The 21126-nt window shown below is 35.8% G+C and overlaps 1 protein-coding gene across 2 annotated transcripts; it reads right to left on the bottom strand.

Annotated features, from left to right (window-relative positions):
• Nucleotides 1–211: 211 nt before the first annotated feature.
• Nucleotides 212–20956, bottom strand: abcb4 (ATP-binding cassette, sub-family B (MDR/TAP), member 4). 2 transcript variants are annotated; one of them, XM_016488045.1, is made up of 29 exons: nt 20746–20956; nt 19802–19948; nt 19432–19495; nt 18786–18954; nt 18627–18678; nt 18330–18521; nt 18071–18242; nt 17292–17416; nt 16762–16933; nt 16451–16564; nt 14907–15017; nt 14688–14813; nt 14393–14596; nt 14141–14311; nt 13898–14059; nt 12624–12776; nt 12406–12549; nt 12178–12282; nt 10325–10402; nt 10131–10214; nt 9587–9790; nt 9392–9492; nt 9146–9286; nt 5657–5729; nt 4071–4154; nt 3561–3758; nt 2188–2394; nt 1361–1507; nt 212–1074 (listed from the first exon to the last, which is right to left on the bottom strand). In XM_016488045.1, exons 2-29 carry the CDS (start codon nt 19861–19863, stop codon nt 877–879), a joined length of 3813 nt encoding a protein of 1270 aa, XP_016343531.1. In that variant the 5' UTR covers nt 19864–19948; nt 20746–20956; the 3' UTR covers nt 212–876. The 2 variants fall into 2 exon arrangements, with proteins under 2 accessions (XP_016343531.1, XP_016343532.1); XM_016488046.1 differs by lacking the exon at nt 5657–5729 and having other exon boundaries at nt 4071–4227.
• Nucleotides 20957–21126: the final 170 nt, after the last annotated feature.

The raw sequence follows: 21126 nt of genomic DNA, 5'->3' as shown, positions 1-21126 counted from the left end.
CAAGCTCACATTCAGATCTGCCTCCAATCAGCTACTGATGAATAGAATAGTGCCGGTCCTACATTTCAGAGGAAATGCACCATGCATTTCATTGCGTCTTTAAAATGTAATGTAGGTGCAAAAAATAACTACACGTTTTGAATTTTAAAGTCTACTGTCTACTTTTATGACTTCAGTGTACTGTAGAATATGAATAAAAAAATGAGGCTAATGAAAAATGAAATCTTTATTCTAAACTTTTTTTTTTTACAGTGTGTGATAAGAAAACAATGCCATAAGACAAAATAAACCAGCCTTATGTTAGTCTGATAAATATCAAGGCACCACACACAGAGAACACTATCATGTAGTCACTCATAATACAAACTCTTTGGTCTTCTTGTCACCTGAAGAATAATAACTGTCTTCACTAATGAGAAAGCAAGGCAACATTTTTGCTATTAGGCACAGATGGACAAATTATTTATGTATATATAAATTACTGTACATTATTAAGTAAAGACAATTACATTTGAAATGTTCTGCCCTCTACGTGTACAAAGTGTGACCAGGAAATCAGAATATGGTAGTGCTTGGTAGAAGGGTTAACAGAAATACCTTTTTTTGTTGTTTAATACAATTAAATCAGCAACAAGAAAGTGCTGATTTGGATTAATGTTACATCTTAAAACTTTAAAGGCACTGACAGTTACACAATGCTTAGTCAGACTTCTGCTCTGCTAACATTACGCTTGGACACAAATGTCCACATCCTTATTATTTTCCCGGCTTCCTGTAGCAATGGCACCTAAAATGAAATACAGGCTCGCAAGCACAGGAGTGCATTTCAATTTCATTTTTTCTAGAATCTGCATGTGCAGCTGCTGCTCTTGACCATCAGTGACTCATCTGAGAGGTGACGAGGGTGTAGTACGCCCCCTGCTGGCTGAGGAGCTGCTGATGTGTGCCCTGCTCCATCACCACCCCGTTTTGGACAACAGCTATACGGTCTGCGTTCTGGATGGTGGACAGCCGGTGGGCTATGATGATACAAGTGCGGCCCTCGCGTGCCTTATCCAGAGCATCCTGCACTATCTACTCACAGGACAGAGAGAAGAGAGACGAGGGAAGTTGAGTAAAATAAATACAGTATCTTCACTATTTTCTAGCAGGCGCTGCTCTCAATTGTCTTGTAAATCCAGAAGCAGCTTGAATACTATCTGTATGAACAGGCAACCAAAGTCGATTCTTTTTCGCAAACTCATAGCTTTGAATTCTAGTTGAAACCATTGTGATAGATAATGATATGAGTTTGGCGATAATATATAACTGAGCTGTGTATGACAAGTGTATGCTGCTGTTGTGTGAACTGTGATCTTACCTTCTCACTCTCAGTGTCCAGAGCAGATGTGGCTTCATCTAGCAGCAAGAGTTTGGGGTTGCGGAGGATGGCCCTCGCTATAGCAATACGCTGCTTCTGCCCTCCTGACAGCTGTGTACCTTTATCACCTGCTTGTGTCTGGTATTGCTGCAACCACACCACAATATTATTTAGTAAAATTGTAGACAGTCATTCAATATATATATATATTTTTTTTTTGTTTTGTTTTTTTTTGTTTGTTACAAGATTAGAACATTTATTGCTTATTTTATTGCTTTTTGTTTCTAATGTACACTACTGTTTTGGGTTGGTACTATTTTTAGGTTTTAAAAATAAGTCTCTTGTGGTCACCAAGGTTGCATTTATTTGATAAAAAAGGTAAAAACTTTAATAATTTGAAATGTTATTAGAATTTACAATAACAATTTAATATTTTAAAATATTGCATAATATATTTTAATATATGAATTTTCAGCAGCCATTTCTCCAGTCTTTAGTGTCACATGATCCTTCAGAAACCAATATGTTGTTTTCCTGTTCAAGAACATTTTTGTTGTTGTTGTTGAAAACAGTTGTGCTGCTTACTGTATTTTTCCAGGATTCTTTGATTAATAAAATGTTCAAAAGAACATTTACTGTATTTGAAATAGAAATGTTTTGTTACATAAAAATATCTTTACTGTCACTTATGATCAATTTAGTGTGTCCTTGCTGAATAAATGTATTTAAAAAAAAATATTTCTCTTAGAAAAGTATTGAAAAAGATTCTTAGTTTTGACCCCTGACTTTTGAATGGGGTGTACATGAGGACGATGGTTGCACTGTACCTGTGGCAGCCCCTCTATAAAGGAATGTATGTTAGCAGCCTTAGCAGCCTCTTCGATCTCCTGCTGGCTGACGTTTCTGCTGTTGTCTCCGTATGCGATGTTCTCTGCCAGGCTGCAGTCAAACAGCACAGGCTCCTGGGAAACGATGCCAATTTGCAAGCGCAGCCAGTGGATGTTCAGTTGCTTTGCGTCATTGTCATCCAGCATCTGTTAATAAAGGGTAACTTTTGTTACTATGTTTTATTACTGGTATAATGCATCTCAATGCTTCTTTATTATACAATGCATATTTCTGTAACAGGTACATTATTTTGCTTTTGGACCTAATGGCTAAATATTATTTTGCTATAATAACGTTTTTTGTAGTCGGTTTTTTTTGTACGTTTTTATATATATATACAAAAAAAGCTACCTGTGACTAACTGTGAATGTGGTTTGATCAATTAGAAAAAAAAATCTTGTTTAGACTGTTAGATTGTTTAGCACTGTCCACTTGTGATCAGATCACATGAAACGGAGGTTAATAGCGTGTGAACAGGTCTGTGTTATGGTCTGAGTCATAAAGGTTAAGGACCTGAAGTATGCAGGTGAAAGAGAAGCACCCTTTGATGTGCATATCCGGATTTCCTTGTTTTTTGGCCTGCCTTATTATTGACCTTTGAGAAAGGTAATAAGGTTGTGACTTCCATGGCTGTTGTGTACTGAATGACAGTGTAAGTATGTGCGTGAATGACATCTTGCTGAGTTGGACGAGTGATTAGCAACTGAGACTATTTAGTCAATTAGATATCCGTGGGAAAAACATTAACATGTCAATAAAAGTTATTATATAATATATGCTAAAAAAGCTAAAAGATGTGGGCCCTATTTTAACGATCTAATCGCATGGTCTAAAGCGCATGGCGCAGGTGCACTCAGGGTGTGTCCGAATCCACTTTTGCTAGTTTAACGACGGGAAAACGGTCGGCGCGCCCGGGCGCATGGTCTAAACGGGTTGTCCCTATTCTCTTAATGAGTAATGGGTGTGTTTTTGGGAGTAACGTGCAATAACGGCGCATATTACTAACGCGCTCTTTAAATAACAGAAAAAATATTGCGCCAGACTTTAGACCAGGTTTGAGTTGGTCTATGGCGCAGTCTATTTTCAGTTCCTCAAAATAACACGCCAACAATGCACCTGAATACACCTCTTTTTTAGACCAGCATGCCCATGGGCGCAAATGCATTTGCTATTTAAACAACGCGGCGCAGGACGGGAAAACGAGAACTGCGTCGGGCTGAAACTATCAAAAACACTTGCACCGCGCCTTGCGCCGTGTGTATAATAGGGCCCGTGGTCTCTGAGTCACTTGTCTGTATGTGTGTTCTCCTACCACTTTGCCCTGCTGAGGGTCATAAAATCTCTCCAGTAATTGGATGGTGGTGCTCTTGCCACAGCCACTGCTGCCCACCAGAGCGAGAGTTTGCCCCTTCTTCACCCGGAGCCTGAGACCCTGCAGCACTGGTACATCCGGCCGGGATGGGTAGTTAAAACGCACATCTTCAAAACTCACATTCCCTTCAAATTTATCCTACAAAGATCACAGGAAACAGTCACATCAGAGCACATTTGTGTATACTAGTGTCATCATGGCAATATATTTGTCTCTTGATGAACACATTGAATGGCACAGGATATTTATGGTGGGCAGAGTCCAGCTCTGCCTGAGTCTTATCAGATTAGGATAGAACAGCAGAAGTGGTAAATGATTAATTTCATGACATGCTTCTAAGAACTCTGAGATCTTGCCTAGAATTAAGACTCACTACAATTAGAAAGCTTTTTATCGCGTATTGGGCATACTGTGTATTCTGGTGTTCAAGTGCATGTGTGAAAGGAATACCGGCTTGTCTCCATCCTCTGAGGCATTGTCAATGGCTGGGACTCTGTCGATGAGCATCAACACATGAGAAGCAGCCACCTTGGCCTTGGCGTAGTTTGGAGTGAATGAGTTTGCCTCTCCAACAGCCATTGCTCCATACACCACAGCTGAGATCACACTGAGAGACACAAACAGATATATCACCCAGGGTTATTAACATTAACTAAAACTAAAACCATAAAAAAACACTGTCGTTACTTGACACATAAGAACATTAAGTGAAAAAAAAATAATAATAAAAAAATAAAAAATAAAAAATAATAATAATAATATTTTATCTATCTATATATATATATATATATATATATATATATATACACATACATACACACAAATACATAAAATAAAACTAATTAATAAAAATGAATAAAAAAAATACTAAAACAGTAATAAAAATAGAATTTACTGTATAACGCGGAATGTCACAGAATTTGTAAAATTTTGGTTGAAAAAATCAAAGTAGGTCAGTACACAAATCAAATGACGATATGCACTAGTGTCTGGGAATATTAAATTGTAAAAAGACTTGCATGTTCTGTGTGTCTCTGTGTGAATGAATGGCGCAGACTCGCAGTTATGTTTACTACACACATACTGAAGCGTGCGTGACGCTTGCGGTGTTTTCAGCCTCTGCCAACTCACTATATGAGAACATGAACATCGTCTCAATCATTTTACTATTTCATTTGAGAAGAACTATCATCATAATCATATACACGCAGAAACTTAAAGGTCTTCACAGCTACACATTAAAATAAAAGTTCAGTTTAACTTGAAGAAATTGTGACAGAAATATATTCCTATTGTACAGTAGAATATACATCTTAATGTAATACTACTACGAATAATAATAATACAATTATTATTAAAACTTGATTTTTTTAAAGAAATAACCACACTATTTTTCATCCATGTTTTCTTTCCAGTAAACCTCCGTTGTGCAGCGCTTTATTTACCAAAAATGAAGGGTTTGTTTAATTTTAATTGGATTAAAAGATCATTTAAATTAATGTTATTATGCCTTAATTTGATTACCAGAGAAATGTAAATACACAACACAGAATGTCTGGAAAAAAATCATAGGGCCCTATTACTGTAAAAATAATAATAATAATAATAATAATGATAATAATAATAATAATAATAATAATAATAATAAACTAAGTTGTTTTATGAACTCAATTAATTGACATGCTTTTTGATTGAGTATTAAAATGTAATTAAACCATTAAAATGTAAAAACAGAATTTGGTAAATACAAAATGGAATTTGAGAAAAAATACATATCATAATAATAATACATAATAAACAACATATCATAGGGCCATAAAAATTTAATTTTTGTTAAATGTTTAATAAATTGTTGTTAAATTGTATACATTTAATGATTTCAATTCATGCTTTTTTGTGCCAATAACGTTTTTGATTACTCAAATTAAATTTAACAGTTAAAATGGAGTCTAGAAATATTAATATGGGAAAAAAACAGCAAAAATGGAATTTGGAAAAAAATAAAACAGACTTCATAGGGCCCTACTATTGTTGGCCTTGGCGTAGTTTGGAGTGAATGAGTTTGCCTCTCCAACAGCCATTGCTCCATACACCACAGCTGAGATCACACTGAGAGACACAAACAGATATATCACCCAGGGTTATTAACATTAACTAAAACTAAAACCATAAAAAAACACTGTCGTTACTTGACACATAAGAACATTAAGTGAAAAAAAAATAATAATAAAAAAATAAAAAATAAAAAATAATAATAATAATATTTTATCTATCTATATATATATATATATATATATATATATATATACACATACATACACACAAATACATAAAATAAAACTAATTAATAAAAATGAATAAAAAAAATACTAAAACAGTAATAAAAATAGAATTTACTGTATAACGCGGAATGTCACAGAATTTGTAAAATTTTGGTTGAAAAAATCAAAGTAGGTCAGTACACAAATCAAATGACGATATGCACTAGTGTCTGGGAATATTAAATTGTAAAAAGACTTGCATGTTCTGTGTGTCTCTGTGTGAATGAATGGCGCAGACTCGCAGTTATGTTTACTACACACATACTGAAGCGTGCGTGACGCTTGCGGTGTTTTCAGCCTCTGCCAACTCACTATATGAGAACATGAACATCGTCTCAATCATTTTACTATTTCATTTGAGAAGAACTATCATCATAATCATATACACGCAGAAACTTAAAGGTCTTCACAGCTACACATTAAAATAAAAGTTCAGTTTAACTTGAAGAAATTGTGACAGAAATATATTCCTATTGTACAGTAGAATATACATCTTAATGTAATACTACTACGAATAATAATAATACAATTATTATTAAAACTTGATTTTTTTAAAGAAATAACCACACTATTTTTCATCCATGTTTTCTTTCCAGTAAACCTCCGTTGTGCAGCGCTTTATTTACCAAAAATGAAGGGTTTGTTTAATTTTAATTGGATTAAAAGATCATTTAAATTAATGTTATTATGCCTTAATTTGATTACCAGAGAAATGTAAATACACAACACAGAATGTCTGGATAGGGCCCATAGGGCCCTATTACTGTAAAAATAATAATAATAATAATAATAATGATAATAATAATAATAATAATAATAATAATAATAAACTAAGTTGTTTTATGAACTCAATTAATTGACATGCTTTTTGATTGAGTATTAAAATGTAATTAAACCATTAAAATGTAAAAACAGAATTTGGTAAATACAAAATGGAATTTGAGAAAAAATACATATCATAATAATAATACATAATAAACAACATATCATAGGGCCATAAAAATTTAATTTTTGTTAAATGTTTAATAAATTGTTGTTAAATTGTATACATTTAATGATTTCAATTCATGCTTTTTTGTGCCAATAACGTTTTTGATTACTCAAATTAAATTTAACAGTTAAAATGGAGTCTAGAAATATTAATATGGGAAAAAAACAGCAAAAATGGAATTTGGAAAAAAATAAAACAGACTTCATAGGGCCCTACTATTGTATCTAATCAATCTACTGACTATACAAGGCACTGTTTTGTGTTGGTTGTTATTAGGATGTTTAAATTAAATGTAATTATTTTCGCTATTGCAATTCTATTTTACTTGTTTTTCTCTGAAACTGCACAGTTTTATTCATGGCAATAAAGCTTACTAAACTGAAATTGAATATATATTATAATACGATAGAATTATATTATATATAATATATATAATAGTATTGAATGAATGACAAAACTAATGTTTTCCCAATCGTTAATTCAGTGATTATCAGTCAGATTATATTGCATACACAATATCTATGTGTAGCCCATTTCATAATTTTTATTAGACTCTGGGACTATGGGTAAACACTGCTATTTAATTAGTTATTAAGAGAACAGAGTTTTAATTATCGCTGTTTAAAAAAGCCCACTTGTTAGAAAACATGTATCCTCTTGAATCTTCTATCTGTAAATGTAATGAATCACCAGCCTTGTTTCTGTGTCGTCTAAGAGAATATAAGTTTTCACTGCTCATCTGGATAGTTTATTCTGACTCACTTTTTCTTCTGTAATTATTAACTGATACTGTAGAAACCTGAAGGACAAATTATTCAATTTCCCGGTCAAACTCCACATATTAGAAGATTAAACCAAAAAAGTAAACTAGAGATTCCTATTAATGATCTGCTTTTAGACTCCATGCAGAGGAGGCATCATCGGAACGCAAAAAAGAAAGCAGAAATGGAGAAGAAGGGAAGCAGAAGTGACCAGACAGGAGACCGTGGACATGCTCTTGATGGCTAAGGAACTGCTTCGGATAATTCGACAACATGAACGTGTAAATAAACGGTTGATGAAAAGGGTTAAACAATTTATTGAAGTTAATGAGTTTAATTTGAAGATGGAAACTTTGCGAGGTGAGGTTGACTGTTTGAGAATTCAAAGAGCCAACGCCGCTTCCAAAAGTATAAATGGTTAAACTGACATCCTGTCAAAAAGCGAGAGCAGGTGTCCCTATCTGGGTTAACAGTTAACAAATGGAAAATGTTAAGGTGTGAAAACTTGCTCGTATATTTTTGCAAAGGTGTTGCTGCATTGTAGTAGTGTAGATGCATAATTGTGGGTAGCACAAAAAGGTCAGACATCCTGTGTTAACGTATAGGAGATGAACTTTGTTTGAACTTCTATGCATATAATTTTTTAGAGATGTATGCATGTGTGTATGCTGTGCTTAGTGTGATGATGTAATGGAATTGCAACCCGCTAAAACAAAGGGTGTGACCAAGTGTTTTGAGTGACATGCATTTATCCAGTAGAGAGTTTCAATAGATGCTTTGCAGGAGAGGGATTTTGTATACGCCCTCTTCTATATAATCGAGTGCTTTATGATTTTGCGGGGCCGAGAAACGGGTGAAGAATACACGCTGTTACTTTCTTGATGTTTGCTTATGAGTTACTGATTTTAATAAAGCGAAGCCATTTGTATATGGTGATTCGATAAACTTTCTTTTAATCAAGACTCCGAGTAATTTATTAAGGGTAACACATTATCTGGATGTAGTTCATAAATCTCCAATACGGGCTTCATAGTGGTAAGAACTCTGCTGAGCTGATCAGGACGTTTTGCTGTGGATCCTGAACTTCACATTATACTTCCCATCAATAAGAGGTAAGGGCTGTATTTGTTCATGACAGCTACAGATGGGGGAAAAGTGTATATATAAGGTTTATTGGTTCATTAAGAGCGAAATTACTCAACAAACCAGCAGACTTTGTACCTCCCAATCCACTCCTACTTAACCCCTGCACTGTAGTGTGTTTTAGCTTTGTTTGTGTCTCTACTACTTAACCTCACTCACTACTGTTTCATTTGTACACATTTGAACTACCTGTGACACACATTGTAGATGACACTGGATCATGTCAATACTACTGTGGAGGCTTTTGATCACATATTCCTTCGTCTGCTGTGAGAGAGTCTTATAACAGACATGTATTGAGTCACTTACAGAAAGACACCCTCGAAGGTCATCAACTTTTGTTCAATGAGCCAAGAGCCGAACTTGAAACAGCCAGCATAGGCAAAATAGATCATCGCTTGAGAGAAGGAGAAAGTCAGGCCGAAAACATGTGCTTTTTTCTTAGCGTTTCTAAGGAAATCAGACAAACATCAATTATCTTATCATCAATTATCAAGCTCATTTTGAATCCTAATAGATATATAATAGAATTATTATTAGTCGATTTAAACATACTTGTAGGGCACAACTAAGTTTTCTTCATACAGAGTCTCAAACTTGCTTTCCCTGGTCAATGAAACCACAGTACGGATATTCTCAATGGCTTCAGTTGCAATCTGAATGGGAAAAAAAATACATTGTGGACAAGGTAGTAATTTAAGACAAGTGATTTAATTTGTGCTGCATTAAAGCATAAGTATAAATGTTCACCTTCCCAGCTTGCTCAAGCTCTTTCTTGTCTTTTAGAGCATGTCCTGCCAGTAACTTCATCTGGATGGCTCCAGCCACAGCCATGATTGGCACGATGGAGAGAATGAGGAGGGTCAACTGCCAGCCGTACACAAATGAGATGATAATGGCGGTGCCCAAGTTGGCCACATTCTGTGCCAGTGTTGCCAATCTTACACCAGTTGCCTGTTGAAAATAAAGTCAGTGTGCCATTTGTGATGAGCTACTGTGTTAAAATGGTAAACAAAACATGCCATTTTCAACACACAACTTAATTTCTTAAATTTAAACAGTATTTAATCTGTACTACATTTGTAATACAAATATATAGTTTTTGACGTTAATAAAGCAGACTAAGCTGAAATCAAATTGATCTTAAAAAAATACAGTACATAGGAAATTGGGAGTCATAGTGCCATTAGTGATGAGCTACTTTGTTACTGTACATGGGTATCAATTTAGGAGCTTGGGACAACGTGTGGGACTATGTGTTACTCTCTGTGGTGGAATAGAAAATAAGACTTACACCCTGCACTTGAGCTGTATCTGCAGCCAGTCTGGTGGTCAGCGCACCCACACTGTTCTTAGTATTATCATACCAGCTCAGGTCCTAAAATACACACAGACAGGTGTCAAACTACTCTCCATCAGCAGACATCCATAAAAAGCTTCTTTGGGGTAAATCTTGAGATGATTGGTTTATGGCAGTTATCGTCTCACCTGTCTCATCATAGCATTAAAGGCTTTAAACCTCAGTCGCATGGTCAGAATCTCACCAGCTTTTCCAAAACAGAAACCCTAAAAGAAATTCAAAACTGTGAAAAATACAACAAAAATGAGGCTGTTTTGACAAAGACATAACATTGTTTCTTAAAAGGGTTTTTAAAAATTGTCATGTGTTTTGACTAATACAATGTGTTTAATATGTTCTGACATTTATAGTTGTATTTTGATTTGATGAAGCACAAATTTTTTTTCTCCACAAAATCCATAAAAGGGCTTTAATAACTGATGGGGGGGGATCAAATTTTGGGGTTGGTAAACATTTTTTAAAATGTTTTTGAAAGTCTCTTGCTCACCAAGGCTGCATTTATTTGATATAAAAAATACAGTAAAATAGTAATATGGTGAAATATTATTACAATTTACAATAACTTTTTTTATATTTTAATATATTTTTAAATGTTTTTTTTTTAATCTAGTAGTGGCAAAGCTGAATTTCCAGCATCATTACTCCAGTCTTCAGTGTCACATGATCCTTCAGAAATCATTCTAATATGCTAGTTTGGTACTCAAGGTGCATTGCTTATTATCAATGTTGAACACAGCTGTTTAGTATTTTTGTGGAAACTGATACTTTTCCAGTATTCTTTGGTGAACAGAAAGAAAAGAAAAAACAACATTTAAATTGAAATATAAATATTTTGTATAGGGATGCACCGATACCGATACTGGTCTCCTGTACTCGTACTCGTTAAAATGCCCCGATACCAAACGCGGATACCACACAGCATGTGATAAGCGCCATATTCAAACAAAGAAACACCGACAACAGACAGCAGAAAGGAGTTAAGGATGTCTGCTACGAAGTATATGTATGCAATGAATATAATGTTAAACATTCAGTATTAACGCCTGTATAGCCGATGTGTGCGAGCTGATAAACAATCACGCTGAGTGGATTGAGCGCGCGGCGGCGCAGATGCGCGAGCTTGTCGAGTGAATATACCTTTCTCACAGACATCACTGGGAAGTTTGTAGTTCGGTCGGATATGTCAAAAACAAGTAAGTAAAACAATGCACAAGTTACTTAACGGTAGAGAGAGAGAGAGAGAGAGACAGAGAGAGAGAGAGAGCGCGCGCGCAATTCTGTTTTGTGATCTTTGATATTCACTCACTTAGCACACGCATCATTTGGATTAAAACTAAATCGTAAAAATACAACCATTCATAGGGGCATTCACTATAAACATCACTACCAAAAATAAAAGTATCGGTATCGGGCGAGTACTGGAAAAAGTGGTATCGGTGCATCCCTAATTTTGTAATCTATTTATTTCAAAGTATATGTAATTTTATAATAAATTTTGGAATTTGTTTTATCCTGTTTTTATATTTAAATATATTTTATTTTTTTCTATTCATTTGAGTTCTATTGTAAGAGTTAAATGTAATCTTTTAGCATTTGTGAATTTTAGCAGGTTTAGTTTGACCAGGCAAATAATTGACAGATCTGTCTGCTACTCATTGGTGTTTACAAAGTGGTATTTCACAAGTGATCAGCTTTCAGATAAGAAAGATCATATGAACTTTTTATCACCACTCGATGTACAGGATGCACCTCACAAGTATGCTTATCAGAACAAAAATTTCCTTTGAAACACCTCACGTGAACACCTTTAATCTATAAAACCATACTTCATCTCTGACTACACTTTTGAACTGAATGTGTATCAAGATGGTACCCAAGTAATTTATTATCATATATAGTCAAGTTCTACAATTTTTATTTAGCATTCAAGGCAGTTTATATTTTCTGTGTTTAAACATTGATGCTGTAACAAAAAACAAACCTGAAAGAACAAAGTGAAAAAGGACACAACCCCAATGCCAGCAAACAGCAGAGAGTAGAGCTCAGTCCTCTTTCGTACAAGATCCTGATCTATCTCAGCAAACACCTAGAGAAGAAGAAGAAACGAGGAGGAGACAGGAAAATAAATGTATGAGGAAAAATGTCTCAGTAATGCTGACTGTCAATAATGGTAATCATTATTAATATTTAATTTTCACGTGCAACATACAGCAATGATTTTAGAGAAAATGACAGCAAATGCAGGCTGCATGCCTCCGTTTATGGTGGCACATAAAACTCCAACCACCATATATGGCCATTCCGGTTTATTCAGTTTCAGGACTGTCAGGAAGGAGACATTTGGAGCTTTTTCCTACAAACAAAAGAGAGAACAAATATGTGAAATATGTAAAATAATTTCAATCAAAATACCTTCTACAATCTCACCTCCTCTGTCTGTGTCTCTTCATCCTGCTGATCTTTTTCTGAGCCACTTCTTGATTTCTGTCTGAAGAGTGTGCGATCATTCAGAGAGCTGACTGAGGGACTCTTTTCATCCATAGTCATCTCCTCTTTGCCCTCCTCTGTGCTCTTAAACATCTGGGATTTAAACAAGGAAACTCATTATAGACCACAGAATTCAATTTCCCTGTGTTATCATGCACAATTCATCAGAGCATGCGAAATAAATATTTGACTTAATAATCTTTCAGCAAAATATAACAACTTGCTTGCCTCTGAAACTTTTATTTTCTGCTGCTAACCAAAGCAGGCAGGACCAATACCACTAGACTTAAAAGGTTAGTTCACCCAAAAATGAAAATTCTGTCATTAATTACTCACCCTCATGTCGTTTCAAACCCGTAAGACATTCGTTCATCTCCGGAACACCAATTTAGATATTTTTGATGGAATCTGAGAGTTGTCTGACCCTGCACAGACAGCAACGCAACTGAAATGTTCCCAAGTCCAGAAACGTAGCAAGGAGATCGGTAAAATAATCCATGTGACATCAGGGGTTCATCCGCAATTATACGAAGCTACGAGAATACTTTTCGAAACGAAGGTCTTATGGGTTTGAAACGACATGAGGGTGAGTAATTAATGACAGAATTTTAATTTTTGGGTGAACTAACCCTTTAAATGATAACATGTTTCAGCTTCAAACTATCCAGTCAAATCCAGATAGATACACTGCATTACATCTTTATAAAATGGGTTACATTGTGGAAGTTTAAAGGGCTGATCACAATGACAGTAATTCAACCATTTGAGATTGTCAAGTCCCTGTAGTTTTGGTTGCTACTTCACAGCAATATTTGACAAAGATTGTGTGAGCTTTACTATCTGCTCAATATCTTTGATAGCTACTGTTACTCATGTTGCTTCAAACTGGCAACTCTTGTAGAACATGAATGACTTCTAGTTGCTACAAATCTCTGACAGTCAATGTCCTTTAATGTTATGTCAAAGCCATTTCACAGGGCTATTTTCACCTTTAATGGACACGACAGGAAAATGAGAGAATGAAAACAATTAAGAGGGGAATAGGGCCAGGAAAAGTCCTTGATTGGCACTCAAACTCGAACTCCAGATGTCAGTGCACTACCCACAAGACAATAGGCTCTGACGACCTTTCATGTTTTTAACAGCAATGTGCCACAGTTGCATACAGAGCTCATGTGTGTGTGTGTGCACGTATTGCACTGTGGGTTTCTAACCTGCATAGTAACAAGAGAGTGGTAGATTCCTTTTCTCTCCATCAGTTCGTCATGTGTGCCCAGTTCTACAATTTCACCATTCTGGAATCCAGCAATGACATCAGCATTTCGAATAGTAGACAGCCGGTGAGCCACTATAATGGTAGTTCTGCCCAGCCTGACCTATACAGATGTATAAAAAATTGATATATACACACACACACAATATTTCCAGTGTTTTTCCAGACCGCAGTTTTTTGTTACCTTATCTAACGCTGCTTGCACAATAGTCTCACTCTCTGCATCCAGAGCAGACGTAGCCTCATCAAGAAGTAGGATTTTTGGGTTGCGCACAAGCGCTCTTGCAATAGCAATACGCTGCTTTTGTCCACCACTCATCTGGGTGCCCCTCTCTCCAACTAGAGTCTCAAATTTCTGAAAATTACCAGAGATATTGGTCAGAGCCTACCTGATCAATCTTTTTGATCAGATTACCTTAAAAGTAAAATGATGTACATCTGGGAACTTCATGATGAAGTCGTAGGCATTGGCTTCACGTGCGGCCTGCTCGATCTCCTCCTGGGTGACATCTTGGCGGCCATAGCGGATGTTTTCTGAGATAGTTGTGGCAAACAGCACCGGCTCCTGGCTGACTACGCCAATCAGTTCTCTCAGACCTCGCACGTTCAGAGAGCGAATATCATGGCCATCTATAGTCACCTGAGGGGTTAGAGGAAAAGAAAATTGAAAGTTGGGATAAAGAACAGGAAGGTCAAGGAGATTGTATCTCTCAGCCTCTCTTTGTACTTACCGTTCCTTCCAGTGGGTCATAGAAGCGTTGTAGGAGCTGGATTGTTGTGCTTTTTCCACACCCACTGCTCCCCACCAAAGCAATGGTCTGTCCACTTATAACTTTAAGATTCATGCCATTCAGAACCTACAAGCCAAAACAGAGCCATAGCTGGAGTCATTTCATTCTGTAAAGTTATTTGGTTCAAATGGTTTTTAATTAATCTTTTGATGGTCCTACTTTCACATCCTGTCGTGAGGGGTATGTGAAGTGAATGTTTTTGAACTCTATGTTTCCTTTTACAACATCAAGTTTGTAGCCTTCCTCAGAGAAACTGTTGATTTTGGGTTCCTGTTGGTGAAAAAAAGGATTATGAGAGAAATGTGTTATTTTAAATACAAATTCCATTCCAGTAAGGGACAGAGGTAAGTTCATAATCAAACTTCATTCAGACTAATAGACGTCAATATCACACTAATTGCTCTACACCAGAGAAAAATGGTTCCCTGTGGTCTTCTATTCATTGGATCTCAGTAGGAAAGCACCTCTGATCCTGAGCCCAGGCCATTTTTCATGGTGCTAAAACAATGAGGGGAAGTTATGCAACTTGGCTCTGGATTTTATCTCAAAGCTGCTGTCTGCTCACTGTGTGTGTGATGTTTGTTTAAACTTGAACATCTAAATAAAGACAAAGTTTAGTCCTGTGTGTGTGTGTGTTTTAATTGTTCAGGCTTGCCCTTCTTGGAACACCGAACAGAAGTTACAAATCAAACAGTTTTGCTGTCTGCTATGTTTAAATGTTCAAAAAATTAAAGCAATATGAGCTGCACTTTCTGAAGGAGGAAGGAGATACAGATTCATTGAACTTTCGCATGTGTATGATTGGCTAAATGATCTGTACTGTACAGTACAGCTGAAAGGATGTAAAAATAACCAGAATATATCTGGAGCTATAATTCAGAAATAAGTCAGATAACAATGCAATATTCTTCAAAAGTCAGGCTTCCCAGCCTTATTTGATTAATGGATTTCCTTGACTTCTCCATTACTTTTCCAGTCATTCATGTATTTTTTAAATCATTTCAGAAAGAGTGCATAATTTATGATGATTTCTAAAGCGTGATAGGAAAAAAGGCAATGAAAAAATACTTTTTGTGACAAAGGTCAGAACTCCTGTTATGATGTAGATTTTTGAGGTGCACTCTTGTCATAAATTAATCTATTAGTGTTCCTATATAATTTGTAACAAAAAGACAGTGGTAAAATATCTATTTAGAAGTCTTAGACATTTCCAACGATATATAGTTTGTCATGGTTAGATTAGGATTTATTTGTAATATAGTGAAGTAAACTTAGGTGTCCCTCTGAGGGGATGGGTAACAGTTAAGAGGTTAACTAGTTATATTCTTGGCTTGCAGCCTTTTAAAAGGCTGCAAGCCTTTTGCAGCCTTGATTAAAAGACATGCATATATTGTGTTCTGACAAGTATTGTAGGAAAACTCCATCTGAATCTGAATAAAAGATACGATACCAAAAAAAAAATAAATCACACAGTGCTATTTTTAGAAAAGGGGAAGTGTTTAGTTAGTTTAGATGGGACGAATGGTCAGAGTCAGATTTTACGGTTTTAAGGCATTTTTAACTTTTTAATTGAGGGAATAAAATACTAATATCCTGTCTAGCATCCAGGTAGCAATTACATTATGGATCTTTTTTTCTTCCAACAATTATGTAACATAATATCCTGAAAGCATTAATGATTAGCTAACAATGAGTTCACTCACATGATCAATGATGTGGAAAACTTTGTGGGCGGCCCCTCTTGCACTAGAGAAGGACTGGATGTTAGGAGACGTTTGACCTATGCCGAAAGCTCCAATTAGGACTGAAAAGAAAACCTGAAATAGAGGAACAGAAAATGCACTCGTGAGGCAATCTCATGCTTATTTATCAGTCTGCTTTAAGTTCCCATGAAGAAAACATGACCACTTGCTATTTATGGTGTAATCATTTTGGGGGGTGGGGACCAATGTGATTCTTGGTTTCAGAAGACCAGAGTTTTGTGAAGTTTTGTAATAACACTGCTGTGACTCACAGTTAAAAGTATGCCGATATCATATTCTTTAGCCAGGATAAGAGTGCTACCATACCAAAAGGCCAGTGCATAGGACATATAGATCATGAAGAATGTGAAGCCCATAGCAATGTTCACAGTGATGGCCTTCCTTATGCCAACGTTCTTGGCATCCTCTAAGTTTTTGTGATACCTTTGAAAAACAGAAAAAAAAGTCATTTATTATCCTTGATGCAAAAAATATGACGATCAAACTGATTCCACACCCTCTTCCCCAAGTTTCTCCTATTCACATTAGAGGACAGCAAATAGACAGAAACTTTCAAGACCAGACCATAATGTTCTAAAACCGAGTTGTCTCCTTCGTAGTTGTCTAGTCTTTATGGTTCTAAGATGGTTTGGGAAGTGAACTGGTTTAGGTTTAGGTCATAGAAAGGTCAGGTGGTTTATCACTCTGTGTCATGTACCACAAAACGTGTATGTCATCATCTGACTTCTGCTAAGAAACAGTGCTGACGTTCTTTGAGAAACAGGACGACTTTCAAACACACCTCAGTATCTCTTTCTTCTGTCCACCAAAGGCAAAGACCGTTCTGATGGATGACAGCACTTCCTCAGCCACTGCTCCAGCCTTGGCGTAGGCCGTCTGTTCCCTCGATGTGAATGATGTCATCACCTAATGAGGTAGGGATACAATGTTGCTTTTTCACTGCATCAAAATAACTTTGGGCTGTTTTTAGTCCAATAACTGTTTTTGAAAGAAATCTCCTATGCTCACCAAGACTGCATTTATTTAATCAAAAATACAGAAAAAAATAAATTTAACAATTTTAATTTTACAAAGATGGCAAAGCTGAATTTTCAGCAGCCATTAGTGTCACATGATCCTACAATAATCATTGTAATAAGTATTATCAATGTTGAAAACAGTCCTGTTGTCTAATATTTTTGTGGAAACTGTGATATTTGTTTCAGGATTTCTTTGATGAATAGAACGTTCCAAAGAACAGCATTTATTTAAAATAGAAATACTTTATGATATTATAAATGTCTTTACTGTCACTTCTGATCAATTTAATGCATCCTTGCAGAATACTTTATTTTTTTATCTTACTGATGCCAAACTTACAGCTATAATATCTCTGTATTTGTCCTTGTTGACCATTTACATTATTTTATTCTATTTTACAGCTAGATAGAAATGTGTACAGTAATAAAGCCACAATAATAAACTAAAATAGGGCTGTTGAGGGGCACTATGTGAGTCAGGAGCTTACTATAGATGTAAAAACATTAAAACGCTCTCTCTTCATATTCCTTTTTATCCCACCTTTGCAATGATAGCAGCTGAGATCCCGAGTAAAGGACTAACAGCGAGAATGACGAGGGTCAGCTTCCAGCCTTTGACAAAACCAATGATGATACCAGTTAGAAAGGTGGTCAGATTCTGAAGCAGCATGCCAAGCTTATCCCCAATGCCTTCATTTATTTTGTAGACATCACTGCAGAGACAAAAAAAAGAGTGTGATGTAGGTGTGTGTCACTGTGTGCATAACATATAGATAAATGACTCTTATTGCATGTCATACTCTGTGAGGCGTGTGTTGAGCTGTCCTGTCTCATTGACATCAAACCAGCCGATCTCCTGTTTCATGATTGAGTGAAAGAATCTCTTTCTAAGTTTCTTCACCTGACGTCCTGCAGCAAGAGTCCAAAAGGCCACCTGCATATATGCCGCAAACAAAACTACAAATCCCATGATGCTGTAGTATATAGCATGCCTGAGAAGGAGAAACAAGACTATCATACACTAAGAAAGATTTTTTAATTACATTAAAACATGAAAGAAAATGACAGTGTTCCAATGCAAAGCACAGTGGTCTTACCTTGTCATCTGCTCTCCTAAAGACTCATTACTGGGCTGTGGGAAGGTGAAGTCTAGAGATGAAAAGACCACATGTTATTGTTAGTTTTGAGAAAACCACAGATTTCCCTGTGAAACAGGGTAATAGTAGATTAATGAGGGATACTAATTATACACTCACTGGGTGGAAGGGTGATGTTCTTTATATTCTCTGCTATTGTATCATCCACAAAGCTGTTTGTCATGTCTCCAAATACAATAACCATGAGAGGAAGTACTGTCCCATTAGCTATGGACATGACTGTGCCAAGCAGCATCAGAAAAATGTCGACACCATCTGCATAGCGGAACTGACACACGGACACACTTCTTTGAGAATAAGTTAGTCTTAAAGCATTTTTTATATCTATTTTTACTGATATTTATATTTTTATTGACTCTTAAAAATGAAATAAACAGCAGTGTGATCAAGCTCAGAAAGCCAATACCATGATGTGAGCATTTAAGGATACATAGTAAAACCGGCAATCAATGCCAATATTGTTCAAGGGATTTAGTCTTAAGGCATTTTAGCGAAAAGAATCCATGAAATCTCAATCAACAAAATTACTTCTTCACCACATCCATTTTTAATTTAGGCTTATTTTAATCCATTGGTTACAGCATTGCTGGAGTATTTAAAAAAATATTTAAAATAAAAAGTATTTTTTTCATTTAAAATGGTTTAGTACATACAACTTTATGGCTGTGAAGTTATTATTAATTTCACAAATCATAAATGATAACAGTACTACAAATACTAATAATATATTTAATATTTCACTCACTATTTCAAATGTTCCCACCATCTCCACCTTTTCATTCTCCTCTTCCTTGCCATTTTTTTCACTGCTGGAAAAAAATTCACAATTCATTTTGAAAAATGAAAAAGTAAACAAAAAAATAAATAAATAAGCAAATAAATAAATAATCTAAAATAATAATACAATAAATGTAAATATTTTTAATAATTTACAGTTACATCGTTATCCTTGTTGACTATAAAACAAATGATCTAAATATTTCGTGACATGAATATATTATCCCAGGACATGAACCATAAACCATAATTACAGATCAAACAAATGTATTTGTAAGAACAAATAGCTCTTAAAACATCAATGTAACCTGGCTTGCTTTATAAAAGTAGTCATTTACCTTACATCGCCATTCTCCCCTTTTTTGCCATTTGATAAACTCAGTTTGTCCTTCTTGCCCATGTTTGCTGTTTATCTTCGATGCTGATAGTCTGATAGTAGGTGTAAATCTGGAGTTAATGGTCTTGATGGGGCAGGTGGTTTTGTGCTGTGTTATATAAGAATACAATATAACACACCGTACAATCACAGGCACCAAAAACCGTGTGACATTTTGAGTTTACAGAATAAATACTGATCTAACCTGCTAGCATACACAGAGTATTGCGTCCTAGAGCCCTATTCGCACAGGATTAGCATTACCTGGTGACCTCCAGTCATTTGTAATAATTGCGGAGGTTGTCTAAATTCGAGTAAAATCACAGGCTTCGCTTATCCCGTGCGAATGCACCACACGGAATTCAGAGGTGGGGGGTTAATTTCAAAATCACACAAGGTCCCCAGATAATACTAATCCCGTGCGAATAGGGTTCTAGACAATATCTACCACGTTAACATGTCGCTTAAATTATAACTTCAAGGTGCTTCAAGGTGTTCAGAGAACTAAAATGATACAATTCGTCGGTTCCACATTGAAATATGTGCGCTTTTAATAAACGTTCAAAGTCGGAGAGTGTTGACGAATTTCGCAGTTTGGAGCGAATCCTGTAGCTTTAAATACTGCCGCAATCAATAACGTTTACCGACCCGACCCTTAAAGACGTGGTATCAGAATTTCCGTTCAAAAACCATTGTTAAAATCATAAATTAATTTGGAATCTCATTCACATAGAAAACGTTATTCACAGGGGAAGCTTTTAAATTGAGTCATTTCGTTGAATATTTTCTATGAAAATGGCGACACCACAGGTAAAATATAGTTTAAAATCACTAAAGTGACTATTGTTTTGTCCGAAAATGACGGCTAAATTTGTGGATATGAGGAGTTTATTGAAAGATACATACTGCTCAGATGCTGTCGTCCCGCCCTGCTGTCCAAGCACACAGTGACTGCTGCGCCGCGGGAGCGCAGAGGATCTTCTGCCAGAGCGCGATCATACAACCTTGACTTTACTGCTGCTTACATCATTTACAACGTCCATGTCTCATGGATGCCCTCCCATAATCTGGTTTTGGCCACTTTAATGATTGAAAGGCTTTTAAGATGGATGTCTGAGATTATGTTTACCCAATTTGGACATGGTACATTCCACCAATACGGTGCACTTGGTCTGTGCACTTATTTTTATTCTTCTCGAATATTAGAAGTACATTTGTTGTTGTGAGATATATTTGTTTTATAAACTATTATAAAAAATTAACCTAGCTAGTTTTAAACACGTCTGT

The sequence above is a fragment of the Sinocyclocheilus anshuiensis genome, unplaced genomic scaffold (genome assembly GCF_001515605.1).
Source record: "Sinocyclocheilus anshuiensis isolate Anshui unplaced genomic scaffold, SAMN03320099.WGS_v1.1 scaffold1239, whole genome shotgun sequence".
In the NCBI taxonomy this organism is placed as follows: Eukaryota; Metazoa; Chordata; class Actinopteri; order Cypriniformes; family Cyprinidae; genus Sinocyclocheilus; species Sinocyclocheilus anshuiensis.
This window is presented reverse-complemented; position numbering and strand designations above follow the sequence as displayed.